This window comes from Hippocampus comes, unplaced genomic scaffold (assembly GCF_001891065.2).
Source record: "Hippocampus comes isolate QL1 unplaced genomic scaffold, H_comes_QL1_v1.1 scaffold94, whole genome shotgun sequence".
In the NCBI taxonomy this organism is placed as follows: domain Eukaryota; kingdom Metazoa; phylum Chordata; class Actinopteri; order Syngnathiformes; family Syngnathidae; genus Hippocampus; species Hippocampus comes.
In genome coordinates, this window is record NW_017806059.1 from 3,589,796 (window position 1) to 3,616,514 (window position 26,719).

A 26,719-nucleotide genomic window follows, 5' to 3' on the forward strand; every position below is an offset into this window, starting at 1 on the left:
AACCAAAAACAACACTTTCTTCAAGAAGTAACAAGCAGCGAAAGCAAATATTGCACTTTAATTTTTAAACTTGAACTGAGTAAGAACTCTTAGTATGTGATTGCACAGTATATTATAAGTAATATTCACTTCTTTGAGGCTGAGGCTGATACTCGGTGGTGTCTTAACTTTTCTACAAGTTCATCAATATTTGGGGGCAGGCTCTGAGCTGGGCAAATCCTCAAAATTGAGTGAGGGTGTTCAGCAGTAAATCGACTTCTGTGTGATGTTTTTTTCAGCTTCATCAAAGAAAATAGTTGTTCACACACGTATGTGCTGCCAAACTTTCGACAACGTTTGAGCAGCCTGGATGCGCAGCGGGACCACTGTGTCGGGGAGGAAACCGTCAAACTGCGCAGCACGCACTGCCGTATCTTTGCAGAAACACTGCAATTGTGTTTCTGCTAATGCTCACGTTTAAAAAGAGTTGCTTTTTTTCGGGGTAAACTTTGTCACAAACTTTAAGTATACCGTTTTTAATGAAATCCCCCTTCCCCCTCCATGTCCATGTTCTTGTTTGCGTGTTTCGTTTCATGATGTCGTCTCAGATTACACTATTTCAATCGCGCCACACTTTCTCCACACAGAAGACACACAGGTTTTCCAGCTACGTCCATGAACATGTTCTTCGACTCTCACCTTGTTTAAAACCCCCGGTTCTCAGTGTCCACCTTCCGTTTTGCCATTTTTGATGGGTATCTGAAAGCTAATGTCACTGTTATGGGAACAACTGCTAGACGAATAAATATTTAAATAAAGCGGCCGACTGCTTGGAGCGTGACTGTTGCATTGTGGGAAATGTAGTTTTGGTGCGTGTAAAAGATCTGCGGGCTCTCGGCTTGCTGCGGTCCGCGGGCCGGTTCTAATAATAAATCAATATCATCCCAGGGGCCACTGAAAACATTCTCGCGGGCCGGATTTGGCCCGCGGGCCGGCACTTTGACATATGTGACTTAGCCCATTTAGCTCCTTTTGTCTAGACCTTGGTTGCCCAATACGTCAATCGACCGGAAGCTCATGAGGGGTCAATCGCGAGGGGTATAGAGGGTACAAAACAAAAAATATTTGTGTGTCTCTGTGCGTGTTATTAATATGATATATTGTTGGCTTAGTGCACACTGCACCCATAGCATTCTATCAGTCTCACTTTCACAAAAAGATAAGATAATAGAGGAAAACCTTTATTAGTCTCGCAGTGGAGAAATTCCCAATTCACAGCAGCAAAGTTATGAAAGTTATGAAAAAGTATTTAAAAAATACTGAAAAATTAAATTAAAAAGCAGGTCACTTTTAACCTGCGATGGCGCGTGACCTACATCCCGGAAGTTGTTAGCGGTCAGCCATCTGCAAATGCAGCTTGCGATCAGAGCTGATGCGATATAGCTTTTACTGTTGTCATTTAGAGTTTGTTTCAAGAACAATTCACCTAGGGCTCTGGCAAAGAAAGGCAATCTGGAGGGCCGAGATAAGAATTTGAAAATGGTACGCGTGAGCTACGATCGTTAACAGGCCGCAAAAGTGTGTCAGGTCTTGACGAATGTAGGCAGTGATTTCCTTTTCACAAACTCAAACTCTTGTGTCTACTTTATTTTTGTGTTTTGTTAATCTTTGAGGCTGTTATGGCTGTTGCTCATCATGGCATGTGTGTGGAAGTGCGTGTGTATGCGCGCGTGTGCGGTAACGGGTCGATTGCAGGAGGTTGGTTGAGCGAAAAGTAGATCTTTGGTCAAAAAAGGTTGGGCACCCCTGGTCTATACTATGAAATCATGAAGAAACCACTTTCAGGAAGGTATGTCACTGCTATACACTTTGCTTATGTGGAGCATCAGGAGCCAAGAGGTTTTGGACTTGGCAGGGAACTTTTCTCTTTTGAGGAAAAGTAATGGGTTTCAAGGGTAGGTTAATGTTTGCGTTAAATCTTTTTTTGAAAAGGTAGTGGTGACCCAGAGTTGGGGATGGAGGATTCCCTTTTTGAAATACTTGGATTTGATACTGCATGTATTCTTCCTATAATGTTGATCTCCTTTTTATTTTATTTATTTATTTTTTACATGAATTATGATAAATTTGATGATAACACGATGTCCACTCAAGTGTTAAGTGTAAATATTAATGGGCTGAATGGACAAATGAAACGCACAATGTAAAAATAGATGTAGCATTCATTCAGGAATCGAAGATCTAAGTCTCAGATGTTAAACAATTTACTAAAAAGGAAATATTATACGGCTGCTGCTTTTTCATTTCTAAATCATGCGGTTTGCCGGTCATCCTTAACTTAAACGCAGTCTTTCTTTATCAATTATTTAAACATTTTGCAGCACTGACAGCCATATATGGATGAATTTGAAAGTTTTTACATGTGGACAAAAATATGTTTTATTGCAATCCATGTTCCCAAATCATATGTCCCTGAATTTCACAAATATGTTACTGAACTTTTATCTGCACTTTTTGTTTTTTCTCAGTATAGGGGCTGATATGAATGCCACATTAAATCCTGGCTTGGATCGATCACTTAGAGGTAAGCAGCACTCCCAAAATTTAGCTTCCACAGCATTTCAAGACTGGGTATTACATTTCAGCCTTATTGATTTATCTCGTATTCGTAATCCGTCTTCCAGACAATACACTTTCATTCAAATAGATTTAAAACTCATTCTAGAAGAGACGATATGCTGGTGTGACCCTCTACCAATTTTTTTTTTTTTTTTTTTTGCAGTTTCATGATGTAATAAATATTCTTCCTTAATTTGTTGTCTGAGCACAGTGTTGTTACAGCCAAAATAAATCAAGATCACAGAAAATAAAATTGCTAGATGGTGCTGTAAAACTTTGTACAACTTAATTGAAAATTAATGACTTTTGTATATACTTCAGAGGAGAGATGGTCACATTCACCACATTCGTAACGGGCACGTGTGATTGTTCTGTTTTGCTTGTGACCAAAAGGTGGCATTGGAGGGCTTCGCATGAAGCATCGCACCTGTTGGTCATCATGTCATTAGTTCTTTTCTTTTAAAAGGAAGCCCATGCTGACCATTTGGAGTCGGATCGTTGTTCTTCTGTCATGGGTTTTTGTTTGTTTGTTACTTTGGTTTATTGGGGTTTTCGGGACTTTGTGTTTTTGTGAATATATTTTGTTCAGTCCACCCTGCTTCTCCTGTCTCCCTGCTTTTTGGGTCCACTACCATCATGCACTCCATGTCAGTCTGCATTTTGTCGTGGGTTAACTTTTTTTCATCCAGGCTGCTGTTAGCCCTTATCTCAGAATACTGGTAAAAACTTCAACAGTTTCTTTATTTATCTAGAAGGGCAACAATGTCCACACTACAACAATCAATTTCATGGTGGTCTTTCAGTTGCACATTTTGTACTTTTGATCTTATGTTCTACACCCTCTTTCAGTTTGGTTAAACCCAAACTCTTCTGATCCATTCTGCAATATCACCTAAACATTCAAAAGAAAGACTGGATCCAATAGTCTTTATTGTTTTTACTGCTGCAGAAAAGTCACTCAAATATACCATCCATCCATCCATCCATCCATCCATCTATCCATCCATCCATTTACGAATTCGCTTATCCTCACGAGGGTCGCAGGCGTGTTGGAGCCGAATAAAAATGCCTCAATTTGTAATAAATATTCAAACTTGTGGATAAAGCTCAATTAACTTTTCCTACATGAAGTGCCAGAGATGTATCCATCTTTGAAACAATACTTTTGATGAGACGGGCCTTTGCTATTTTGATGGACTTATGTAAATCTTACAATCTGCCTGGCTTTTCTTTCTTTGTATACATGCAGTTGAGAACTTACATGCAAGCCCACGAGGTCCCATGGAACACAAAGCTCACATCTCATGCTTTGCATAATATCTGGAACAAAAAGTGTCAAACGGGTATGGTGTCTGTTGTGTGTTCTCGGTTTTTATTGTCATCATGTTCATTTGTTTATCATGTTGAAAAATCTGGTTCGGAGACTTGAATGTACTCTGAGTGTGAATGGTGGTTTGTCTACTGTATGTGTGCCCTGTGGTTGGCTAACCACCAATTCACGGTGTATCCCGCCTATTCCCGGATGACAGCTGGAGTAGGCTCGAGAACGCCCGCCACCCTCGTGAGGACAAGTGCATCGGGCAATGGTTGGATGGATGGACTTGACTGTGTCCATCAATGATAATGCCAAATATGGGGGAGGGGGGAGGGGTGGCAGTCAGTTGATGAAGATGATCTATTCACCAATATCGGAACATTTTTGCATCCATATTGTTATTGTGAACCTGTGACTTTAAATAACTTTCGTTTTCCACAGAGGGAATACTTTTTGGGAATGCATTTATAGATTATAGTTAATTAAATTCCTGTTGCCGGAGTGAACCAGGCTGATGAAGCCACGCTAGCAGTGTGTTCTGAAATTTATTCAAAATTCATGCGTATGAGCTAATGATCCTATCCTATTAAAAGGGCCATGATAAACTCCTTTTCACTGATTTAGATTTTGTGTCTTACAGGCCCCTATGAATCAACAATACAATAATGATGGCAATGATGATTTGCAAGACTGGATGGAATTGAGAATAGTCAGTGTCAACGAAGCATGATTCCTTCCGGGTGCCATCTGATGGTGATTCAGAAATAAATAACAAATAAAAACAATACTACTTTATTACTTTATTCATCCCATGAGGGAAACTAGCCACAACAGCAGTATTCACAATCACACCAGAAATATTAGCAACCCAAAAGTCAGGAAAAAAAAAGTAGTTGCTGCTAGCAAGTCTTTCTTGTTCTCTGGAGGACAAAGATACATTTTAATATTTGTGCTTTGTTAACTTGTCCAATTGCTGTCTGTTACAAGTATTATTTTGTTCCGCATGCTGCAAAAGGACAGATTAGGAAACATAGGGAGTTGGTCCGGTAACATTATTTACCAAGCATGAGCGAACAACACAAAAAAAATTATGATTACTGTTAAAGTGCTGGAGGGGGGGAATCAATCTCGCCTGACAGTTTTGCTTTCATCAGTCTGTCCAAGTAACATTTGCTGTAATGTCGCACAGGGGTGGCCTCTCCTGAATCATGCAGATGAAGAGTTCTTCACTTTCTTACGTCCAGGTGGTCATGTTGCCAATATGTGTGCAATGAGATGGAAATAAACTACGAAATGAGCAAAACCTGCCTGCCTGCCTGCCTTCTTCTTGACTATGTTTTTCTGGGCTGTTTGTTTGCGTTTGCCACCTCCGCGTCTTGTTTCATGTGCTGATTCGCTAGCTCACTAGCTAGTCAGAATGATCAATTGTCTCAATGGCCAACGCTGATTCAACATGTTGAAAACTTCCCCCTGATGGCCCGCCAACGGCTCCGACGAGCTGATGGTGCGAGCTACATCAGGCAGATGACGCCCAAGCAACTTCCAACGGTGGATTAATGTGTCAAGGTCTTTTGGTTAATCAAACATACATTGACCGTAGGTGTGGATGTGAATATGAATGGATTTGTGTCTATATTTGTCCTGCAATTTGCATACCAGTGACCCAAGAGAGGATAAACGGTACAGAGGATGGATGGATGGATGGATGAGCTGAGACTATGTCCACCTGAATGTGTCTGCAGAGCCATTGTTTGAACTTGGTAAAACTCACTTTCAAATGTACAGCGGACGTCATAGTTTCAACAGAAAATTTCTAAACTTTCAGGGGCACCAAACCGATGATTGCTCAGTAAGCACTATAAAGGTCACTTTTTGCTGCTGTTGGGCCAAATGAATGAATGACTTATAACCACCTTTGCATGATTTTCACAGCAGAGGCCTCTCTGCACTGCTTTGTACACTCACACTAGAATGGCCACATTTGAAGTCGCTGTCGATGAAACATGGGATTTTGCTCATATTAATTTTATACTGCAAAATATCCAATGTCCTGTTACTAGTCCTGTTCCTGGAAGACTAAATCGCACAAAGGTGTGGATGTGACTGTGAATGGCAGTGTCACGTCTGTGAGTGACAGTTGATCAGTGCAGTGTGTACCTCTGATCTCACTCTGCTTGCTGGGATAGGCTCCAGAAAACCTTTCTTACCCTATCTTATTATAAAAAATGCAATTCATGAGACCAAATGGTCAGAATGAAATATATCTGCATTCAAATGAATTAGCGAGTAAATTGGCTCCATGTGTAAAAAGATTTTGTAGTGTGAAAGGAAAGGGAAAGCAAGAGTAAAGTTTTGTCCTTTCAAAAGTTGTAATTATCTTCAAGGCAGCAGGAAATTAATGTCCCAAATTCAAGTCAAAACAAATTCAATATACCGATATAAAAAAATGACAGAAAAGTTGAAACCAGCTCTGCGAGTGAAATTAAGAAAATGTTTTCTGCTCCCTGGACATTCTGGAGGAGGTGGGCAACAGGAGGATGCTAGCTAAGCTAACAGCTATGATGGACAGACCCTCCCACCTCCTCCAGACCACACGGACAGCACTGGGCAGCTCCTTCTGCCAGAGTCTGATTCACTCGCGCTGCAAGAAGGAGAGGTACCACCGCTCGTTCCTGCCGACTGCTGTCAGGCTATTGAAGAGACGGTCCTGAAAACCTGGACTTACCCCGACTCACCCATTTTTAATATGCTTATATTTATATTTATTTATACACTTTTTGTCTTCTACTTTCTTTCTCCCTTTCATAATTTTGCTGCTGTAAATTGGGAATTTCTCAATTGTGAGAAAATTAAGAATTTCTTATCTTATCTTACACAACTCTGGTGGACTCCAGTGTTGTTCATTAAAAGAATAATAATAATAATAAATAATCGGACATCTGGTTAGCAGGGATGAAATACATTCACCTTACACTGGGAGATTTTGAGTCATTGCCTGCTGCAATCCCAGTTCAGAAGTCAAGTTAAATGATGTTGAAGCAAGTCAAATAACAGCATTTAACCCAGGAAGGTCCTGGGATTGTCCTGTCGTTTGAGGAAGATAAAAAGGGCTCCCATTCAAGGTTTGCTGGAAGCCATGAATTCACAAAATCTAATTGTTAGGTTCTTACAATTGAATGTGTTTTTGTGTTCATAATTTTAAAGCAGAGTAGTCAAAAAACATGAAACGTGCCACTCATCAGCCTAGCTGTCATAAAAAGAAATAAAATCGTTGCGAAATACTGGGCTCAGTTTCTTTGAAAAAAGATAAGTGCATGTATATTTCCTTGAGTGTATGTTGCGTCACAAGTTGCATTTTGGAAAACTCTCTCTGAGAAAGTGCTACCATTCGATCAGCACATATTGCAGTCTGGCTGTTGATTTTTGTTCCTTTACAGACATGCAATATGGCTTTGTGGAAATAATCTCTTAGCATGAATGTGCCGTGCTTTTTGTTTGGTTTTGTCCAAATTGGTTGGTGGTACATATTATCAATTTGACATGGCTCATTATCCTATAATTACATAGGTTCTAAGATGACTTTGTTTGGCACATGAAAGGTGTCTTAGTGAAAAAATGTTTTGATCAAATGAGGGCTGAAAAAGAGCACGGTGATCTCATTAAATTCCAAATGGAGAGTCACAGTGACCACACATGGCCTTGACTTTCGACCATGTGTGTTAAGTTGAAATAGCCGGTGTCAAAATCATAGGTCTTTCGTTTGTTTTGGTCAAAAGAAGCACAAGAACATTAGGAAAATGTTGAAATTTAATGAACATATCTTTTACAAAACATTTCATGAAGCACCTTAGATTTCCTTAGAAAAATGTGCAATTTACTTTTATCATTCACATACAGTATATGCATTGCAAATGATCCCACTGATTGTACAAAGGCACAAATCTTTAACGGTAAGTTTTAAGTAATGGGTATTGAAAAATACAGTAATGCATTTTAAGATTAAACGAGATTTATAAAGAAAGGATTTTTTTAAACATTTACACATGTGCATATAAAATCTAAATTTAAACCCTGCCTACACCTTACAAACTAAATAGAGTGCTCTTAAATGTGTAAACAATAAAGTATTCACATGTCCTTGATACCGTCTGCTGTGTTGGGTCTGTCTCAGTGACAGACTAAGACTGCTGTTGTCTACTTCTCTGATCAAAACAATGTCTTCTATTCTGATCAAAACAGTGTGTCCCCTAGCGGATGATCCATGAATTGCACCTTATAAAATATATTCATTCCGTGTCTTTTATGGATTTTTTTTTTCCACTTTTTTTGACCTGCAGGCCTGATTGAACCTCCTCGGGGGCCGGTTCCGGCCCAGGGGCCGTATATTTGACACCACTGTCATAGGAACTAGTAAGTAGTTGTAGGAAGTGACTAACCAGTAAATAAATCCCAATGATCAAAATTGAATAGGATAGACATAGTAATTCAACTAATCTTTTGTAATAATCTGCAGCACAACCTATACCCAAACTGACTTTAAATAGTGTCATTTTTATCTGACAAACACATCATGATGTTTGAAAGCCATGTTATGATAATCAGTAACCTGTGTAAAGCACTGTAGTTCGGAGCAAAAGGCAATTAAAAGAGAAAAAAAAACACTTATGAGAACATACTGCATAAAATATATATTTTTAGTCCACAATTACAGTTTTGCAATGGCTGGCATGTAATCCACAGCTTGTTGTTTTGCCCTTTGTGAGCAGGGCTGTGCAATCATATTTAAAGGTCACACTCATAACAAGTCTTCTTTAGTCCAGACGCACCTTAGAGTTAGAAGCATGATGTTCTTGACTACGCTCACCTTAATTGAACCATAGCCTTGCACCACTTTGTGAAGACCATGAAATCAATAAACTAATATCTGATAAAAATTAGATGTGAAAAGTGGAAATGATATGAGACATTGCATCAAGGGGAGAAAAAAAAAATCTGACACTGCAATCTGCAACACAAAACGATTAGGCTATCATCACCGTATCCTCAACAGAAGGAAATTGTTCCTGGTTCAAGTGGAAGCTGATGGACGTTTCAAACTTTTGCTACAATTTCAAGAGCCTTCTGAAAACCTGTACGACAAGAGTAATCGTTTTTGTAATGCTCATTTTAATTTATAATCCCAGTGGCCACAGGAGCCCCATTTTCACAAAATGTAGTGCACCATGGGATGTTTCTCCTCTGTATGTCTCAGTTTCTCAAGTTCTAATCAAGGTATCCCAAACAGGATGTGGTGGGGAGCAGCTGCTGCTGAGTCCCGGAAGCTCAAAGGTGCACTACGGTTTCAGCCTGCAGTTTACCCAAGACGCTAGTACTAACTCTCCCAGCCCATCACGTTCTGATGGGGTCCCTCATGTTTCTCACATTCTGTTAAAGGGCTACCGCACACTGAGTTATGTGGCACGCATGGTGTGCTGGGTTCTGCCAGAAGATTTGTGTGAAAAGTGGCCAAGTTTCGGCCATTGGTTTTGCGGTGATTCCAAGTAGGATTTGCAGGATGCAGCGACATTACAAATTATAGCATATATCAAAATGCATGGAAGCTTTCACACAGGCAAAAAAGTCATTTCTGGGTGATAAGCAAGTGACACACAGCCACCCACCACACGCCACCAAGCATTAGAAATAGTATACACAGTACTCATATTTAGTTCCCAAAAATGCCATATTTATAATTTCTTATGTACCAGAGATGACATAGTGAAGCTTGTGGTTAAAATAAACGTGACTCAAATGAATGGAAGGGAGCCCCGGCTTACAATATATTCTATTTTTTTCATTTTTATTCTTACCCAGATCCTCTTTCTGTTGCAACCTGGATCCTCCTTGACTGACTCATCATGTTTTTAAGCATTAAAAAAATGTAAACACAATGTACAACATATTGTATGAGGAGCTTCAAAACATGATACGGGCTCAGTGTTATGTTTTTCTTTGGATTACATTTGGATTTGTTCCCTCGTGCCCTTTTTTGTCTTCGCCTGTTCTCGTCCTACGGGTCCCTTGTGTTAATCAGTGATAGCCCTCAACCCTTTGTGTCTTGTCCAGGTGTTGTCTTGTCACTTTGCTTGTATTTAGTTCCCTGGGTTCTGTCAGTTTTGGTCGGATGATTGTGTGCTTCTCTCATAGTTTTTTTGTTTATTTGATACTTTGGTTTCTTGTGGTTTTCAGGACTTTGTATACTTATGTACCGTATATGTAATTACTGGGAGTATACTTAGAGTTAGTCTTTCCAGTGTACTCCTGCATCCATCCATCAATTTTCTGATCTGATTCATCCTCACAAGGGTCGTGGGGCATGCTGGAGCCTATCCTCGCTGTCTTCGGGCAGTAGTCGTGGGACACCCGGAACTGGTTGCCAGGCACACAGAGACGAATAACCATCCGCGCTCAGACGCACACCTAGGGATATTTTCATGTTCATTCAGACTGCTACGCATGTTTTTGGAATGTGGGAGGAAACCGGAGTACCTGGAGAAAACCCACTCAGGAAGGCCGGAACCAGGATCAAACCCACGACCTCTTCACTGTGAGGTCGACCACCGGGCCGCCCTATGTACTCCTGCAAGTATTTGTTCATATATTTTGTTCAGCCCACCCTGCAGCTCCTGCCTCCCTGCTTTTTTGGGTCCTCTACCTACCATTTTGCAAAACCTTGACGAAATGATCTAACCAGCAAATGGACCCCGCAGAACCAGAGGACTGGTCCCACCGACACCCAACTTCGTTCTGGCGGCGCAAGTGTTGCGGCTGCTACCCTGTTCCCACGGCACAAGTGTTGCGGCTGCTACCCGATTCCGGTGGCGCACATGTTGCGGCTGCCACCCTTTTCCGGCAGCGCAAGTGCTGCGGCTGCCAACGCGTTCCCGTGGTGCAAGTGCTGTGGCTGCCACTAGGTGACTTTGGGACATCTGGGATCCATCCCTTAAGGGAGGGTTACTGTTATGTTTTTGTTTAGATTGCATTTGGCTTTGTTCCGTGCCCTTTTTGTCTTTGCCTGTTCTCGTCATCCAGGTCCCTTGTGTTAACGAGTCAATTGTTTGTTTGCTACTTTGATTTCTTGTGGTTTTCAGGACTTTTTTTGTATACTTGAGTAAGTCTTTTCAGTGTACTCCTGCAAGTATTTGTTAAAATATTTTGTTCAGCCCACCCTCGTCCTCCTGCCTCACTGCTTTTTGGAGTCCTTGAACTACCATCACGCCAAAACTTGACACTCACACAGTTAACATTACAGGGAGGTTTTGTTTTTGCCATGTTCAGGTCTTGTGAACGGTTGTGTCTGCACCTACTCTGGTCTTTCTCGAATGCATTTCATATTTGTGATTAGAAAAAGCGTGAGCTAATCCATCTTTGCTTGTTGTCTTCTGGCTCAGTGTTGCATGCTTAGCGACACCTCATCTGCCTTTAGTGATAGCGCCAGTTGTTACAAATGTAGCTTATTTGCTGCCACGGAGGCGAGGACTATGTAATAGAGGAGAAGATCCGCACCACGTAGCTCACCGCAGCGCCCCGCATTTGCGAGCGGCCGGATGTGCGACTAAGTCACGTGCATGTGACACTTTTTTAACAGGCTAGGAGTTGATTGGTTTATGTGATCTATCCACCAGTAGTGTCCCACTTCTGATTGATGAGCTTGGGGGAAAGCGGATAGGAGCACTTAAAAAAGAAAAAACACACAAAAACCCGCAATTTTAACCATCCCAAAATCACATAATCTGAGATCACGATTTTGATCCCACAACAATAAATTGTTCAGCTCTTTTATGTACTATAAGTGTGCTAAGATACTAGAAGGTATATTTGGCCAATGGCCAGTCAGAGACACATAAAAACTTGAAGTCAGCACTATTAATTTTATGGGCAAGGGGCAATTGCGCAGTGTGATTACTTGCTTCCCCCCCCCCCCCCCCTCACCCTGACCAATTTGAACATACAGTATTTCTGAAAATACACTTAGACAATCTAAACTATGCGATAGAAAAGAGTTAGCTTCAAAGCCTTCAAGAGAAACAATGTCCACCAACTCACTTGCATGCATAATAAATAGCCTATAAAATGGAAGATAAATTGGGTTAATAATGTGTATGTTTCCCCTGGTGGGGAAAGCTGGAGAACATTAAAGAACAAATTAAATTCAAATTCACAAAAAGTTGTTGCTATTTCTTACAGCTATTTCAAAAAAAAGGTTGACGCTTATTAACAATCTGTTAAATGACTGTACATATATCAATTGGCACAAATTGTCAGTGAAGTGACTAAGTGAGTGGCACGGTGGCCAACATGTTAGTGCATCCACCTCACAGTGCAGAGGTCATGGGTTCAATCTTGCACGTTTTCCCCCTCCCTGCATAGGTTTTCTCCGGGCACTCGGGTTTCCGCCTATATTTCCTAAAACATGCATTGTGTCTTGACTGAATGCTCTAAGTCTAAATTTTCCTTAGGTGTCACTGTGAGTTGTGTTTGTCCTGCGTTTGGCGGACAACCAGGTTAATGTCTACCCCGCCTACTGCGGCCCGAAGACAGCTGGGATAGGCTCCAGCATGCCCGCGACCCTCGTGAGGATAAGCGGATTAGAAAATGAATGGATGAATGGATGTGGCTTGTTGGGTGTGACCCTGAATTAATGGGCAGGAAAATTCCAGTTTGACATTCGGTGTAGCATCATTGTAAGTGCAGTATTGGCAGCATGAACTCCATAACACACATACTGTGATTGAAACACCTAACCTGGCTGTAAATGTGAATAAGTACAGTGCAGATATAAGTGACAAGCCACCATCCAAAGCAAAATTTTAACTCCACTTACCAGATTGCTGGTGATTCGGATCCTTCTACTTCAAGATAATCAGACTTCTCTTCCATTTGGAATTCTGTAAACACCAATGAGATGGTGTCCCCTGGGTCAGCGAGGATGGTCCATTTACACTCTCCACTGCTGCCCAGTCCTCCAGCACCAGGGGAGCCCCCGCTGGGGAAATCAAAGCTGGATATGAAGCCACTGGAACCCCTCAGGGTTCCACCACATGTGTTCTCCGCTATCAGGTACCAAAGAGAAAAGACAAATAACGAGATAACAGTTTATTAAAATGTGAAATTCAACCTATATATATATATATATATATATATATATATATATGTGGCTAGGCTTTCAGATAAATGTATGAGGGGAGAAAAAAAAAACTGGAAATTTTTGGAACCACAACCCATTTTGGTTAAGTATTTCAACACAACAAAAATTAAGGTATTTCTCAAACCATGAGATAAACATGGACACAACTCGATTGGTCTTTGAACTATGGTCAAATCATTTTTCTTCTGTACTTTATCGATGTTAGAGGACAAAGAGTCTCCATTTATATGAAGTGGTTCGTTTGTGAAATCTGAGCAAGCCCTCACCTTGCAGGAAATTAGCAAATGGTGATTAACATATGTTATAATGCTCTGAAATTGTACATTTTTTCTAATGTGGGGAGCTGGACAAAGTCTTTGAATATTAAGTATCCTTAACCCTTTCAGGGACAGCAGTTATGACAGTGGACAGCTTATCATGTTATCAGGTACAGGATGCATGAAAGGGTTCATGTAGTTGTGCGGCACGGTGCATGACTTGTTAGCACGTCAGCCTCACAGTGCAGAGGTGCAGGGTTCGATTTTGGCTCCTGCTTTCATGTGTGGAGTTTGCATGTTCTCCTTGTGCCTGTGTGGTTTCCTCCCAACTTTCCATAAACCTGCATGGCAGGTTAATGGAACACTCTAAATTAGAGGTGGGCAAACTACGGCCCGCGGGCCGGATCTGGACCGTTGGTCTTTTTAATCCGGCCCGCCGAAGGTTGGTACACAATTAAGGTTTGATGTAAATGATTGCATTCATTTAATTTTGACTAGGAATGACAGGCATTTAAACACCAGGTGGCGCAGTTACTTGAAGTTGCAGAGCACAGGGAGGAAGGAGGAGACGATACAGAAGCCTGCAGTTGCGCCAACTCAAGCAACTCCCGCTCGATACGATGGAATAAGTGTGTCCACGCCGCTATTTTCTATCATTGGATCCAAAACAGTGACATGCAAGTGACTATTTATTGCAGTGAGTTTTACTGGAATTGAGAAAATGTTTACGTCCTGTAGGTCACGGCATCCAAACGAAGAGGAACAGTAATGGCCACGGAAGAGAAAGTGAAGTGTATCTGATTAAATGAAGCGGGTTACAAAGTATGAAACATTCAGGAGACGCTTGGAGTCTGAAAGACTCAAATCAACGAGACTTTGAAAATCGAGGAAGTAATTCTTGCTCAATCCGATTCTGGCTATTTCCATGCCCAGAGTGAATTGCTTGCGGCTCGACGGACAGTCAAGTAAATAAACGTTTCCTGGAATGGTTTGACTATTGTCATGCGAAAAATTTTCTGCAAACTGGACCGCTAATAAGAGAGGAAGCGAGTTCCATAGGGCTATTGGCATCGAAGACTTCAAAGCGTCCCGTGGCTGGCTTCAAAAGTTCGTTGCACGACATCAGCTGAGCAACGCTGTCTTGTGTGGTGATTGAGGGGAGGTCAAGTTAGAGACAGTGAGTGAGTGGAAAGAAAGCCACCAGGTCTTTCACTTGTCTCATTTTGTAGCAAATATTCCTAACTTTGTTGTATTTAGTCATATACCTGTACTGTATGCTGCAGTTTTTGAGCAATATATTGTTGCACTTTGTTTCTTGTGTTGTCATACACGTATGTTGTTAACATACTTGGACGTTCATACAGGACATACATCATAGTTGTTTCTCTGTTCTCATTAAAAAAAAAAGTATGGTAATACTTTACTGCCTTTGTTCTGTTGATGTTTTGTCTGGACTGTCAACATATACAGGTTTTTATATGTACCGTATCTTGTGCTGACTCGGCCCACCTGTCAAATTTAGAAATCAATGTGGCCCCGACCCCAAAATTTTACCCACCCCTGCTTTAAATTGTCCCTAAGTGTGAGTGTGAGTGTGAGCGTGAATGGTTGTTCGTCTATGTGTGTCCTGCGATTGGCTGGGAACCAGTTTGGCACCCCGCCTACTGCCCGATGACAAATTGCATGCCCGAGACCCTCGTGAGAACAAGCGGATGGATGGATAGATAATACAGTATAGTCGTGGTTGTCTTTCACGCTCCAAATTTTTTTCAGTTTTTCCACATCTCCCCATTCCTCTGTTCCTGGGGTTCCTCGGATCACCCTCTATTTTTCACAACACCCCTTATCGGATTTCTTTCTTTTCAGGATTGTAATGATGACAGGAGTTTCACAGTTTTCAAACAATTCAATTCTGTAATGCTGTTCGGATGATGTCTTTGAAGGATCAATTGTGTAAATCAAAGTCACCAGCCTTAAATCATTCCTGTGTTCTTCATTCCACAGTGGGACAAGGGACTGGGAAAATGATAAAATTCAAAGAGCGATATTGATTAAAAAAAAAAAAGTGCAATTATAATAGTGCAAGGGTTGTAGTTAGCTACATCCCTGCAGAGGTTAGAGATGATGAATGAGACAACCTACTTTGACATTCACTCCATTCCTCTAATCACATCTCCACCAGCTTTCATTTCTTCATCATAACTTGCCTTACAACTCCAAGAGTACTACAAGAGGAATCACGACACAGCTTTGATTGAGTGGCAAATGATTGGTATGAAAGAAAAAATATTAATAATCACCAATGAAAATCAAACATTGCTTTTCAATTGTGGTTAAACAGAATTATTTAGAAAAAAAAACCTGTGACTGCTCTTCGTCATTCGTAGGTATTTTTATCTGTGTGTTGGGTCATTATACTGCATACTTCATATTGTATTGATTGCTGCAGCAACACTGGGGAAACTGCTTGCAGGAAAAACACGCATAGAAATGTAAATTCCGCACAGCCCACAATACAATAAACAATAATTAACACATTAAACACATTTCAATAGAAAATTATACAGAACAGATGAGCTTAACATTTGAATCAATGGACTCTGAATAAATTGGGAGTATACATTTTCTGCTCTACCATCCACGTTTTGCATCAAGTTTACAATAAAATGTAGGATTTATACTATTGCCTGACATAATGACGACCCACTGAATTATTTCAAAGTCAAAAACAAGTGTAAACTACTCTTTGACAGGCCTATTGTTCACAACTAGTCAGCTGGACACAAAGACACTTTTCACCAACGTTACATGAAATAAAGGGCTGTATCTTTGTGAACGATGACACCGTCGAGAGTTGAGAGCGACTGTTGATAATTTTGCAGATGAGCACACGCTGGCAGATTTGGGAGAGGGAGGCCTGCACTGCTTTAGGAATGGTCACAGTTAACTTCAATTATGAGCAATCACAGCGGCTCATCTCATACCCTTTAAATGTGGTGCACTAGTCATGGATAGCGGAGTGCAAATGTGTGCAGTGAAGAGTGCACTCGGAGAGGTCATTCATGTGTCCTTCCGTAAGATGATCCGCTCATTGAAATAATTAAAAAAATATATATTCATATATATATATATGACAAGAATAATCCCATCATCCATTTTCTTCTGCTTATCTGGGGTTGGGTCGCGGGAGAAGCAGCTTTATCTTATCAGGGAAGCCCAGACTTCCCTCTCTCCATGGTGTCCTGAGTCTGGACATGCTCGGAACACTTCACCAGGGAGGCATCCAGGAGGCATCCTTCCCCAGATATCCAAGCCACCTCATCTGGCTCCTCTTAATGTAGAGGTGCACCGGCTCTACTCTCAGTGCCTTCTCACTCTTTCTGTCAGGGAGAGCCCAGACACCCTGCCGAGGAAATCCTTAACCGAGATCTTGATCGAGAGGAAAATCTAGAGCTTTGCGTTTCATTTCTGGTCCTTCTTCATCACAACAGACTGGTACAGAGTCAGTCTCCCACAATTGCACCCATTTTCTGTCTTTTGGACACATTTTTCTTCCCGCTCTATCATCCACATGTGCCAAATCCTCTTTTCAATTTCGTTGTATGAGGCGAATATGAAAATGCAAAATGCCAATACAGCTCAGGTTTTGGTCTGTTTGTTTTGTTTTGTTATTTTTTATTTTGGTGGTGGGGGGGGCAAGGTGCAATTGCGTACGTGCACAGATTAGATTGAACATCGCTTTCGCCCAAAGCCCTCAACAATGGAGGCCTGGAACATGGTCCGGTTGTACTCAATGGTCATAAATAATAATACTGTGTTCACCCAATTGATTTTTACAATGCATTCGAGGGTTTGATGCCTGCTGTTCAGATGTTTGAACAAATAAAATACATTTGACATCCACCACGTGCCCTTGGAGCTCGATATCGGTCTGCCTTCACCCCAATCAAATTTATCAAAGTCCCGTTCAACCAGCTGTCCAACCGACATCGGCACCTCAACATAGTCTGAGCAGGCAAGTTAAGATTGACTTTCTGCGACCAAATTGTCACTCTGCCAGGCGTATCTCTAACGACACCCCCAATTCTGCACCCAGTTTGGCAGAGAGCGGTTTGCCTTATTGGCAAACAAGGGCAGTGAGGCGCGCACTTGCCGAAAATAAGGATCATACGGCAGATGTGCTATGGATAAAAATAGAGCCCAAAGCTTCTAATGAAATGAAGGCCAAGACAAAAAGGGATATTTCGATGACCAGAATTCCTGAGACAGAAAGCCTCACTAATGAATAAACCATGTCTGCAGCTGTATTTTAGTCAGATTAGACAATGGTATTAGGTGCTTGGGAGTAATTGCTGTACTAGCCTAACACAGCAGGTTTCTTTGAGGTTTCGTTGATAAGCGGCCATGTTCCAATTAATCATGAGACAGTAGCTCAAAACTCTTCCACAAAGTTGGTCATACTTTCAATGGGATAATGCCTTAAAGGTTTTGTATATTCACATTTTAATAGCCACCAGTATTCAGTGGGATGCTTGGCAGAATGTGGAGTGAGGTTTCCAATAATGTTCACTGAAACAAAATTGGCACTGAATGTTGTACAGTGTATTTATGAGCAAATCATTAGAGCATGCTGTGGATTTGGAGACAAAAAAAGGACCTGTCCCTTTTAAAAATCAGTGGCGGGGGCGAGGGGGGGGGGGGTGAGGATGGAAAGGATTAGAACTGCTTTAACTGAGCTCATTTACATCCCCGCCATCAGAAATCTAATGCTACTTGAGCAGGGATTAATCCTCACTCCCCTTGACTTTGATAAGATACATAACACTTGTCTTCCTACGCAGAATTACTCACCCTGATGGGAGGGAGGAACTTGTGTTTAATTTCCGATATCACCAATTCATGATGCAATAATCCCCATGTCTACATTAAGTCCTTCTTTTGCCAAGTGGCAAGACATTATGCATGTTGGATAGGAGCACGGAACCTACTATTTTCTATTTTGTTGTGGTGCTTCACCACACCGTGTCTAAAATAATTGACCACCCATGAAGTCATAAGATATACTGTACAGTGGTGCCTCTACTTACGAACGACTGTTCGTACGAAATTTTCAAGTTACAAAACGCCTCAACAGGAAAAGATTGCCTCTTGTTACGAAAGAAATGTCAAGATACGAAAGGTAAAAACACACTATGGGCTGCTTGTCGCAGCTCCGAGTTTCGTGAACACAACATACTTATAGCTGCTCTGCTATTGGCTATTACCTAGCATCTTCCTGGCATCCCATTGGCTAAGAGGGACCTCAACCACATGTGTCTGTGTGGAGATAGAACGTGTTTATGCAGCGTCCTCGTCATTCGCCCCCGTTCAGATAGCTTTACGTAAATGTGAATGACCCAGAAAAAGTGTTCACCAGCCTGGCGATCGCTCACCATGCTGATGTTTGCCTTGGAAATTTTCGAAGGATTGTTAAAAGCCGACAAAAGCAAACGTCTTTGGAGCACTTCCTTGCAAAACGCCATACAAAACGCCAGGCCAAAACCACTTCTGATAGAGAACATGAACTAAAGAGGGCAAAAAACGATGAGGACACAGTTAAAAGTTAAGTGACGATCATTTCTATTCTTCGCTCTATTCTTTGTTTTTTACATTATGCAGAATTCTCATTTATTGTGCAATAATCTAATTGTAACATGTATTTTTGCATATTTTGATGCATGTTTATGGTTTAGAAAACATTTATGTCTGAATTTTGGAGGGCTTGGAATGGATTAAGTCATTTAGATGGAAAACGTTTCTCTACTGACAAAATTTTCTAGTTAAGAAATTTCTTCCAGAACCAATTAATTTTGTAAGTAGAGGTACTACTGTACAAACAAAATATAATAGAGTGGAATCAATGAAATCCAGGATATTGGTCTTTGACTCGCTCTTCTCTCACCTGTAACCGCTTCAAACAACAGGGCCTATGTAGGAAGTTGTTACTATTGTTTTGGTGTCAGTGTTTTATGTTATGGTTCCGTTGTTTTATTGTTATTTTATTATGCATGATCAGTAAAACCCTTTGTTTCAGCTGAAGCTGCTGCGAAGGCACTATACAAAGATGTATTGTACAAAAGTTGTTTCACTCATTTAATGCTATACGCCTTTCTCAAACTGGGAGAGCCACTGCCGGCCATGATTTTACCATTTTTAATAAATTTTGAAGGTTGACAAAAAAATTAATTTTGTAGCTATATAAGCATGGAACCAACCAAAGGTGATCTTTAACCCTCTTTTTTCATCTGGGAAAAAAGTACATTCCTGCCTTTCACCATTCTTTAGTAAACAGCAGTTGAACATTGGTATAATATTCGATTGAGAGAAAAAAATCTGAGAAAAAGAGCTTTTTGTGAAAGGATGCATTTCAAGCACAACGTTCACTTTGATGCTTTTTTGTTGTTGTTGCATCTGTGATACCTCAAATATCTAAACAATGCTCTCCTACTAAAGAACATCAACAACACAAAACAGCTCTCTTCGATTGCAAAATTTACGTGTTTTTCACTGAGCTTTTCTGCATGATGATTGGATGATCTGTCTGAGGCGGAATCTCTTTTTGATTGACAGCGAAATGAGCCAATCACCGATCTTTTGGTGTCGGCATCTGTGGGAACATTTTTCAATTCTCATTCTGTTCTGAGTTGAACTGGAGACTTCTTCTAATAATTTTAGCGACACTCTCGTTGTTGAAAACGATTAGCTACACATTAATCTTTTATTTCTGGGGGGCTTTATTGTACACAGATCATTTTCTTGAAAAGGAACGGAGAGTAGAATTCACATATAAATAAACAGACACATTTTATGATGTAGGCCAAAATTCAGCTTCCCCTCCTTGATAGACCAGCATCCGCCACACATGTTCGTCAAGGATGACATTGTATTTTTTTTTTGGTTTTGAAAAATTCTGCTGTCTAGTTAGTTGCCGGTATTTATCCATGTTCTCAACACCACACTGCTTCCACGCGTCACCTCGCGACGTTCCACACCCCGCACCAACTCACACTGTGTGTGGACCAAGATCTGATCAAAGTCACTCCTGCCATCTACTGGTCATTTATCATACTGAAATCATTCCAACAGCCTCGATACTGACTGAGGAGGTGTGCAAAGCCCATTATTGTTGTTATTATTATTATTATTATTATTATTATTATTTATTTATTTATTTATAGCAATGGCAAAAACCTATGATGGGGTTTTGTAAACATATTTTTACATTTTGGCATTAAATGAGTTGAGTGAGAGAAATAAAATCCAAGGCTAGAGTGGCCTATCCTTATAAAAGCAGAGCCCAAAGTTTGCAAAGTAAGCAAACGCCCATAAAGACATAGACAAAAACAACAACAAACAACAATATTTCCACTCGAGGAGAGAGATTTTTATGTATTACACTTTGTACAGCAGGAGTGCTGAGCCAGTCGATTGTGGTTGACCAGTAGTCCACGGACTGGTCCAAAGTGGACCACGGTTGGAGCAAAACAGCAAAAAAAAAAAAAACAAACAAAAAAACAAAAAATACATTTTTGTGTGTACTTGTTTGTCATTAATATTGTATCGGTTTATGTGTACACTGAGCCCGAACCACCCTGTCAGTCTCACGTCCACAAAAAAGTATTTACAAAATATAAAACAAAAAAGGAGGTGACTTTTAACCTATGGTGCCACATGACCTGCATCACAGGAAGTTGTTAGCGGTCATCAGTCTGCTATTTTTTGTTCATTCTCTTTCAAAGTTTATTTGATTTGCAATGCACCGGTGGCATTGTCAAAGGAAGAGAATCTGGAGTGTGAGGAGCAGTATTTTAAAACAGTACACAAAAGTATACTTCTCTCATTGCAATTCGAAATGAACAGTAGTATTGTCTGACCACTTGTAATGTTTCCTACCTAGAAAAAAAAATTCCACTAACCCCGACCTCAAAACATAACCTATGGTTAAATTCAGCAAAAACAAGACCTGGTAACGATAATAATGTGTTGATATTGAGTGGTAAAAGTCAAGTAATGTGCCCGATCAAATTCTTCACAATGTCATCGCTATGCAGATGACATGCAACTAGAGCTATAATTGTCCCCAAATGACAACACTTCAATTAAGGTGCTGTGTTATTGTCTATAACAAATTAATATAATTATCAGGAGTGCCCATTAAGTAGATCTTGAGCTACCAGTAACGTGTGAAGCAAGTGTTTGTAGCTCTCATTGGTATTAACTTCATCACTGCCAGGTCTCCCAGAGTTATACTATTCATAGAGCTACCTGTCAACAGCAGTGAAGGAGTTAAAAAAAAAAAAAAGAGACTTCCGCCCGGTCATCCGTTGTGAAATGTGTAACTTGAATGACATACAGGGCAGCCAATAATTCGTTGCATGCCTCACAGCGAAAGAGGCATGCTGTTAGTTAACTCTTGGGGCCCTATTTTCATTCCCAGTGCCAAGTCTAGTTCCGCGCAGTCTAACTGTGTGCATGGGAGGAGGTTTCTTTCTTTTGGTATTTTGTTAGACTTTGCAAAGGTAAAATTCGGCATTATGGGGCATTGTGGGCTAGAACCTAGGAGAGTCCCGGCCAATCGTAGCGATATCACACATTTGCATTCAAATCAGGGTGGTCGCAGCGCGGGCTGTGCCTTGAATTGCGGAAACAGAAACAGACTCTACGGGGTCCGTGCATGACATTGGCAGATCAACCGCAATATCTCTCCTTGTGGATTATGTAGTCTGTTGCATGTGGGACAGGCTGCCTTGCATCCGTGTGTCCTCCCCCCCTCCCTCAAAAAAAAAAGATGTGCTGGTAATCAGGGTGTTGCCGTTGAGATAATTCATTCAATGAATTGATTTTTGCAATGATTCAGAGGGATTGTCCCATGCCATGCCAATCCACTGAATTTGTGTGCCTACGCCTTGATCAAATCCACCAAAATCGCATTACACCACCTGCACCACAAGTAAGATCTGCTTTTGGGTAGTGTAAAATTTTGTCGACTTTTTGTCCGCAAATGGCGAAATGTGCATCAGCATGTGACAACTTCCTCACCCACCGAAGCATAGTGCATCTACCAAATTCACAAAACTACGAGACTTGCCCCGGCATGAAAATATTGATCTGCTTGATTTTACGTTGAGCTCAATCTACTTTCTGCCACAAAGATTTCTGGTGTGTCTGGGTCACAGCAGCTCTGTGCACCGCAACCCCCTGAGAGGTGCATCGCGGTAACAAACACTCTAGATTAGACTTGCCCTGGCACAAAAATGAAGATGTGCCAGTTTTTAAGCCATGTTCACGGGCGGATGATCTGAGGGCCATTGGAGTCAAGTTTTGCTTCTGGTCTCCACAAATCACTGAATGGTTTTGGTCCTAAATACTTTTAAGAAATACTCATTGAATATAGACTCAATGGAGCTCTGCGGAGTGAAGACTCGGGTTAATTAGTGGAACCCAGAATTCAAAGCAAACATGGTGAAGTAGCATTTGGCTGTTATGATGCCAACAGATGTGAAATCAGCCCTAAGTGTAAATGCCTTTGAATATGTGTTAAAAACTATGCTTTTTTTGTCCCCATACATATCTATGATTCTGGTCTATTTAAAGCAATTTTAAAACGTTTTTTTTTTTTTTTTAAATCCTTAATCTTGTTTTCGGACCATACATTATTTTAGTAATTTAAGTAACCTACTTTTTATTCATTTCCTTGGCTTTCAAATGTCTGACTCTCTTGTTTGTAAATGCTTTTAAATGTTACATTTTAAATTATGTGAAGCTCACTGAGTTCGCACTATATAAATAAATAAACAAACCTGCATCACTTTTTTTCATATGACTGGAAACCTTGGAGCTCAGTTCAGAAGAGGTGCGAGTGGCTTCAACCATTTTTGAGGCAGTACTGTATTTTTGTTGTTAAAATAGTGTTTCTACCAAACACTGTATGGTTTTAATCCTTGCTTTTTAAAAAAGGACATACAGTAAATAAAATATCAAAATCTCTCAAATTTTAAGGGTATTTGGATTTAATTTAGGGGTAATTCAGCACTCCCAAAATTGGGCTTTGCACGCCGATGCCGGCTCCACATTCTCCTATCTTATATTGAAGTGACTCCATTGATTTGAATATGAAGATGACACTATAGTAGATTTGCAACAGCAGCCTGCCGAAGAAACGTCTCCTGTGGCAGCCATATCGGATCGGGAAAGTTCCGATTAGAAGACACTCAACTCGGTCGAAGCCCAACCGGAAATGATGCCGGCTGACGCAAATCCATTTTTGGGGGTTGGGAGGGATTAAACATGACTTGCTATGGGCTGTGGAATTCAGCACCCAACAGTGCCACATGCATGTGTATCGTGCAAGGACTGACTGTACGAGCCACCACCGGTCCAATGAGTAGCGGCATTTCGTTATTAGAATGATTAATTTCCCATCACACAGCTGTTCCCCTTGGAGATCACTGAGCCTGTTTTGCTCTTTCTTTCTCCAGCTCTCTTAATACAGTACAGTTCATGCTCAGCATTACATCCCTTCAAGCGTGTCTTCTTCCTTTTTCTTGTCAATGAGGAAAACACAAGATGATGTATATTCCATTATGAGTGAAGAGAGATGACCCTTTAAACACGTGTGACTAGTATTAAGTACCGGTTATTAATCAAATGATGCAAAAGATGAAATGTTTCCAACTACACTTTGACTATTAGAGTGCGAGCGTGCGCACACACACACACACACACACAAACGCACACACGCACACACGCACACACACACACATAAATGGATTCACAACTCTCACATTTTCTGAGAAGTATCATAAAGATTGTAAATGGCATCAAATAGCAGGAGGAGGGAGAATATGTTGCAAGGAGACTGTCACTGTCAAACATGTGTGGAACACTGCTTTACAATGCTTCTATAAGAACAGAGCAGGCTTGGGGAATAGAGATATTGTCTGAAAATACAATTTTTACCCTATAGCTCAGTTCTTCAAATGTCATGCACAACGCACACCCACATGCACACAAATTCTGGTCTGCAGAAGATAAGCATTTGGAATAAGATAAAAGGGCACAAGGGTAAAAAAAATAAATGAATAAAGGACCGCGACAAGACAGTTAGTTTCGTAAATCGGGGAAATGTACAGTATGTTTTGCTGTATGAAACAATTGGTGAGCATGGAGGGCAGGATCTCCTAGGACATGAGATCAAAAGACCATCTGCTAACACACAGGAGACGCACTGGCTTTAGATGAGGGGAAAGAGGACTCAAGAGGTGGCCTGGCCTGTAAAAGCACAATTTCGGGCCCATGTGCTAACACACTCCTTTAAATGACCATGAACTCTCCAGCTGCAGCTTTTTGTTTTTTCCAGCATGTCCCCTCTGAAAAAGTATGTCTATCATATATACATTCATGAATGGGTTGAGAAGTGCAATTCACCTTTGGAGGACCAATTTTTAGCAAATTATTCAACGCATTATTATTATTATTATTATCATTCTCTTTTATGAAACTGAACTGGACTTTGATTACAGAGCACTTTAAAAACAAGCACAGCTGCAAACCAAGTGCTGTACATAAAGTAAAAATCTGAAATATGAAAACAAAGATATACAAACAGTAAACACAATAAAGCACAAAAACAATGCCGATGCGAAAGCCAAAATATTAAAATGTGTCTTAAGACGAGTTTTAAAGATACACAGAGAGGTGGCGTGCCTAACGTTTAATGGAAGCATACTGCAAAGGGAGGGGCTGGCAACGGAAAATGCTCGATCCCCTGTGAGGCTCCGCTTTGTCCTCCAGTAGCGTCTGGTCCTCTGACCTGAGACACTGCGAAGGTATGTAGAGCTGGAGGTCTCGGAGAAGAAAGAAAGGTGCAGCGACACCATTTCAAGATGAATACGAATCTTGAAATGAATTCTAAAACATACGGGAGCTAGTAAGGGGAGGCCAGAATTGGAGTTATATGCTCCCTCTACATTCAAATCCAGTCGCAATGTAACGAAGGCATGCATTACTGTTTCTAAATGTTGTTGTGAAAGGAGAGGCTTTACTTTAGCCAGCTGCCTGAGACATAAAAAGAAAAAAAGATGGCTTTAACAGCAGCACCACTTTGCCGGTCCAATTTAAAATCACTGTCTTATTTGAAGCCCAAATTCTAACCTGCTGGCTTCAGATAAGATGCCAGCCGGCCCAAGTTAACAGGGTGAAGTGTACAAAGGCCAGTGTGACCAAACCATAATTTCAAGAAGTTGATGCCATCCAGGCTTTGATTTCCGGCAAACAGAACACAAGTGTTCCTTTGGGGGGAAAGTGTCCTTTTTGTTTAGCTCATCAGCAAGCTCTGCAGACACCTGATAAAGATAGCATGTCCTGATCATTTCAACCAGGTGTGTTGGATGAGGGGGAAAATCCAAAGCATGCAGGATAGTGGCCCATGAGGACCGGAGTTTTCCATAATGTCTTGGCCTCATTTGGTGTGGTCTTGACTACAAATACGATAAGTCTTGGGTAATTTCTGTCAGGTGGCCACTTTAAGGAAGGCTCAGCACTCCTCCATTTTTCTAAATGTCTTTGTGGAAATTGTTTCTCATTGTGGTTCACTGGAGACCTCAAGCTTTAGGAATGGCTTTGTTTGCTTCCAGACTCACACATGTCTCTTTCTTTGTTTTTGTTTTTTTTTAGGTTTTGTTTTTGGGGTATTTTTAGTGGGGGGGGGGGGGCATATGTTGCATCTTTTTGAGATATTTTGCCCAACTTTACTTTGTTAGACAGATAGTAGCGACATTATTTCTTAATCAAACAGGTATGAAAGTCATCAGACATGACAGGTGTGGGCAGTGAAACTGAGCTGTGAAGGAAATTTGGGAAAAGGTCAAATAGTTTTTCACAGCACTATATTTCACTACGCAGCACACTGAAGAGAGCAAGCTAAAACTTTACCTGAAAGAAAATTTGGAATTTTTAGATTTTTGTTGAAAGATTAAAAGATGATATCACTTTTATATCTGGTTGTTGGTTAGAAATTAAGAAATGAAAAGGCTACTCTCCCGCAGTTGGCCGGTGACTAGTCCAAGGTGTATACTGCCTTTCACAGTAGGTCAGCTAGGATGGGCTCCAGTTATCGTAATTTGGACAAGATGCTATTTAAAATGGCAGGGTGGAAAATAAAGGCTCTTTGACACTGAGACTGCAAGCCAGGTAGAGTTACAGACTTTGTGTACATTATTTAATTACGAACAGTCAGAGCAGTTTATCTGAGAGCGTGCAATGATGTGCACAGAATTTGAACTGGCATCTCATCCATACAAAACTCAGATGCACACTCCAAAG

General features: G+C 40.8%; 1 protein-coding gene across 1 annotated transcript in view; it reads right to left on the reverse strand.

Annotated features, from left to right (window-relative positions):
- LOC109529648 (CUB and sushi domain-containing protein 3-like) overlaps positions 1 to 26,719 on the reverse strand; it is a 447,797-nt gene that overhangs the window by 320,080 nt on the left and 100,998 nt on the right. Inside the window, exon 5 of the mRNA XM_019893029.1 lies at positions 12,777 to 13,005. Within this exon, the coding sequence (XP_019748588.1) occupies positions 12,777 to 13,005 (229 nt within the window). The remainder of the gene's footprint in view (positions 1 to 12,776; positions 13,006 to 26,719) is intronic.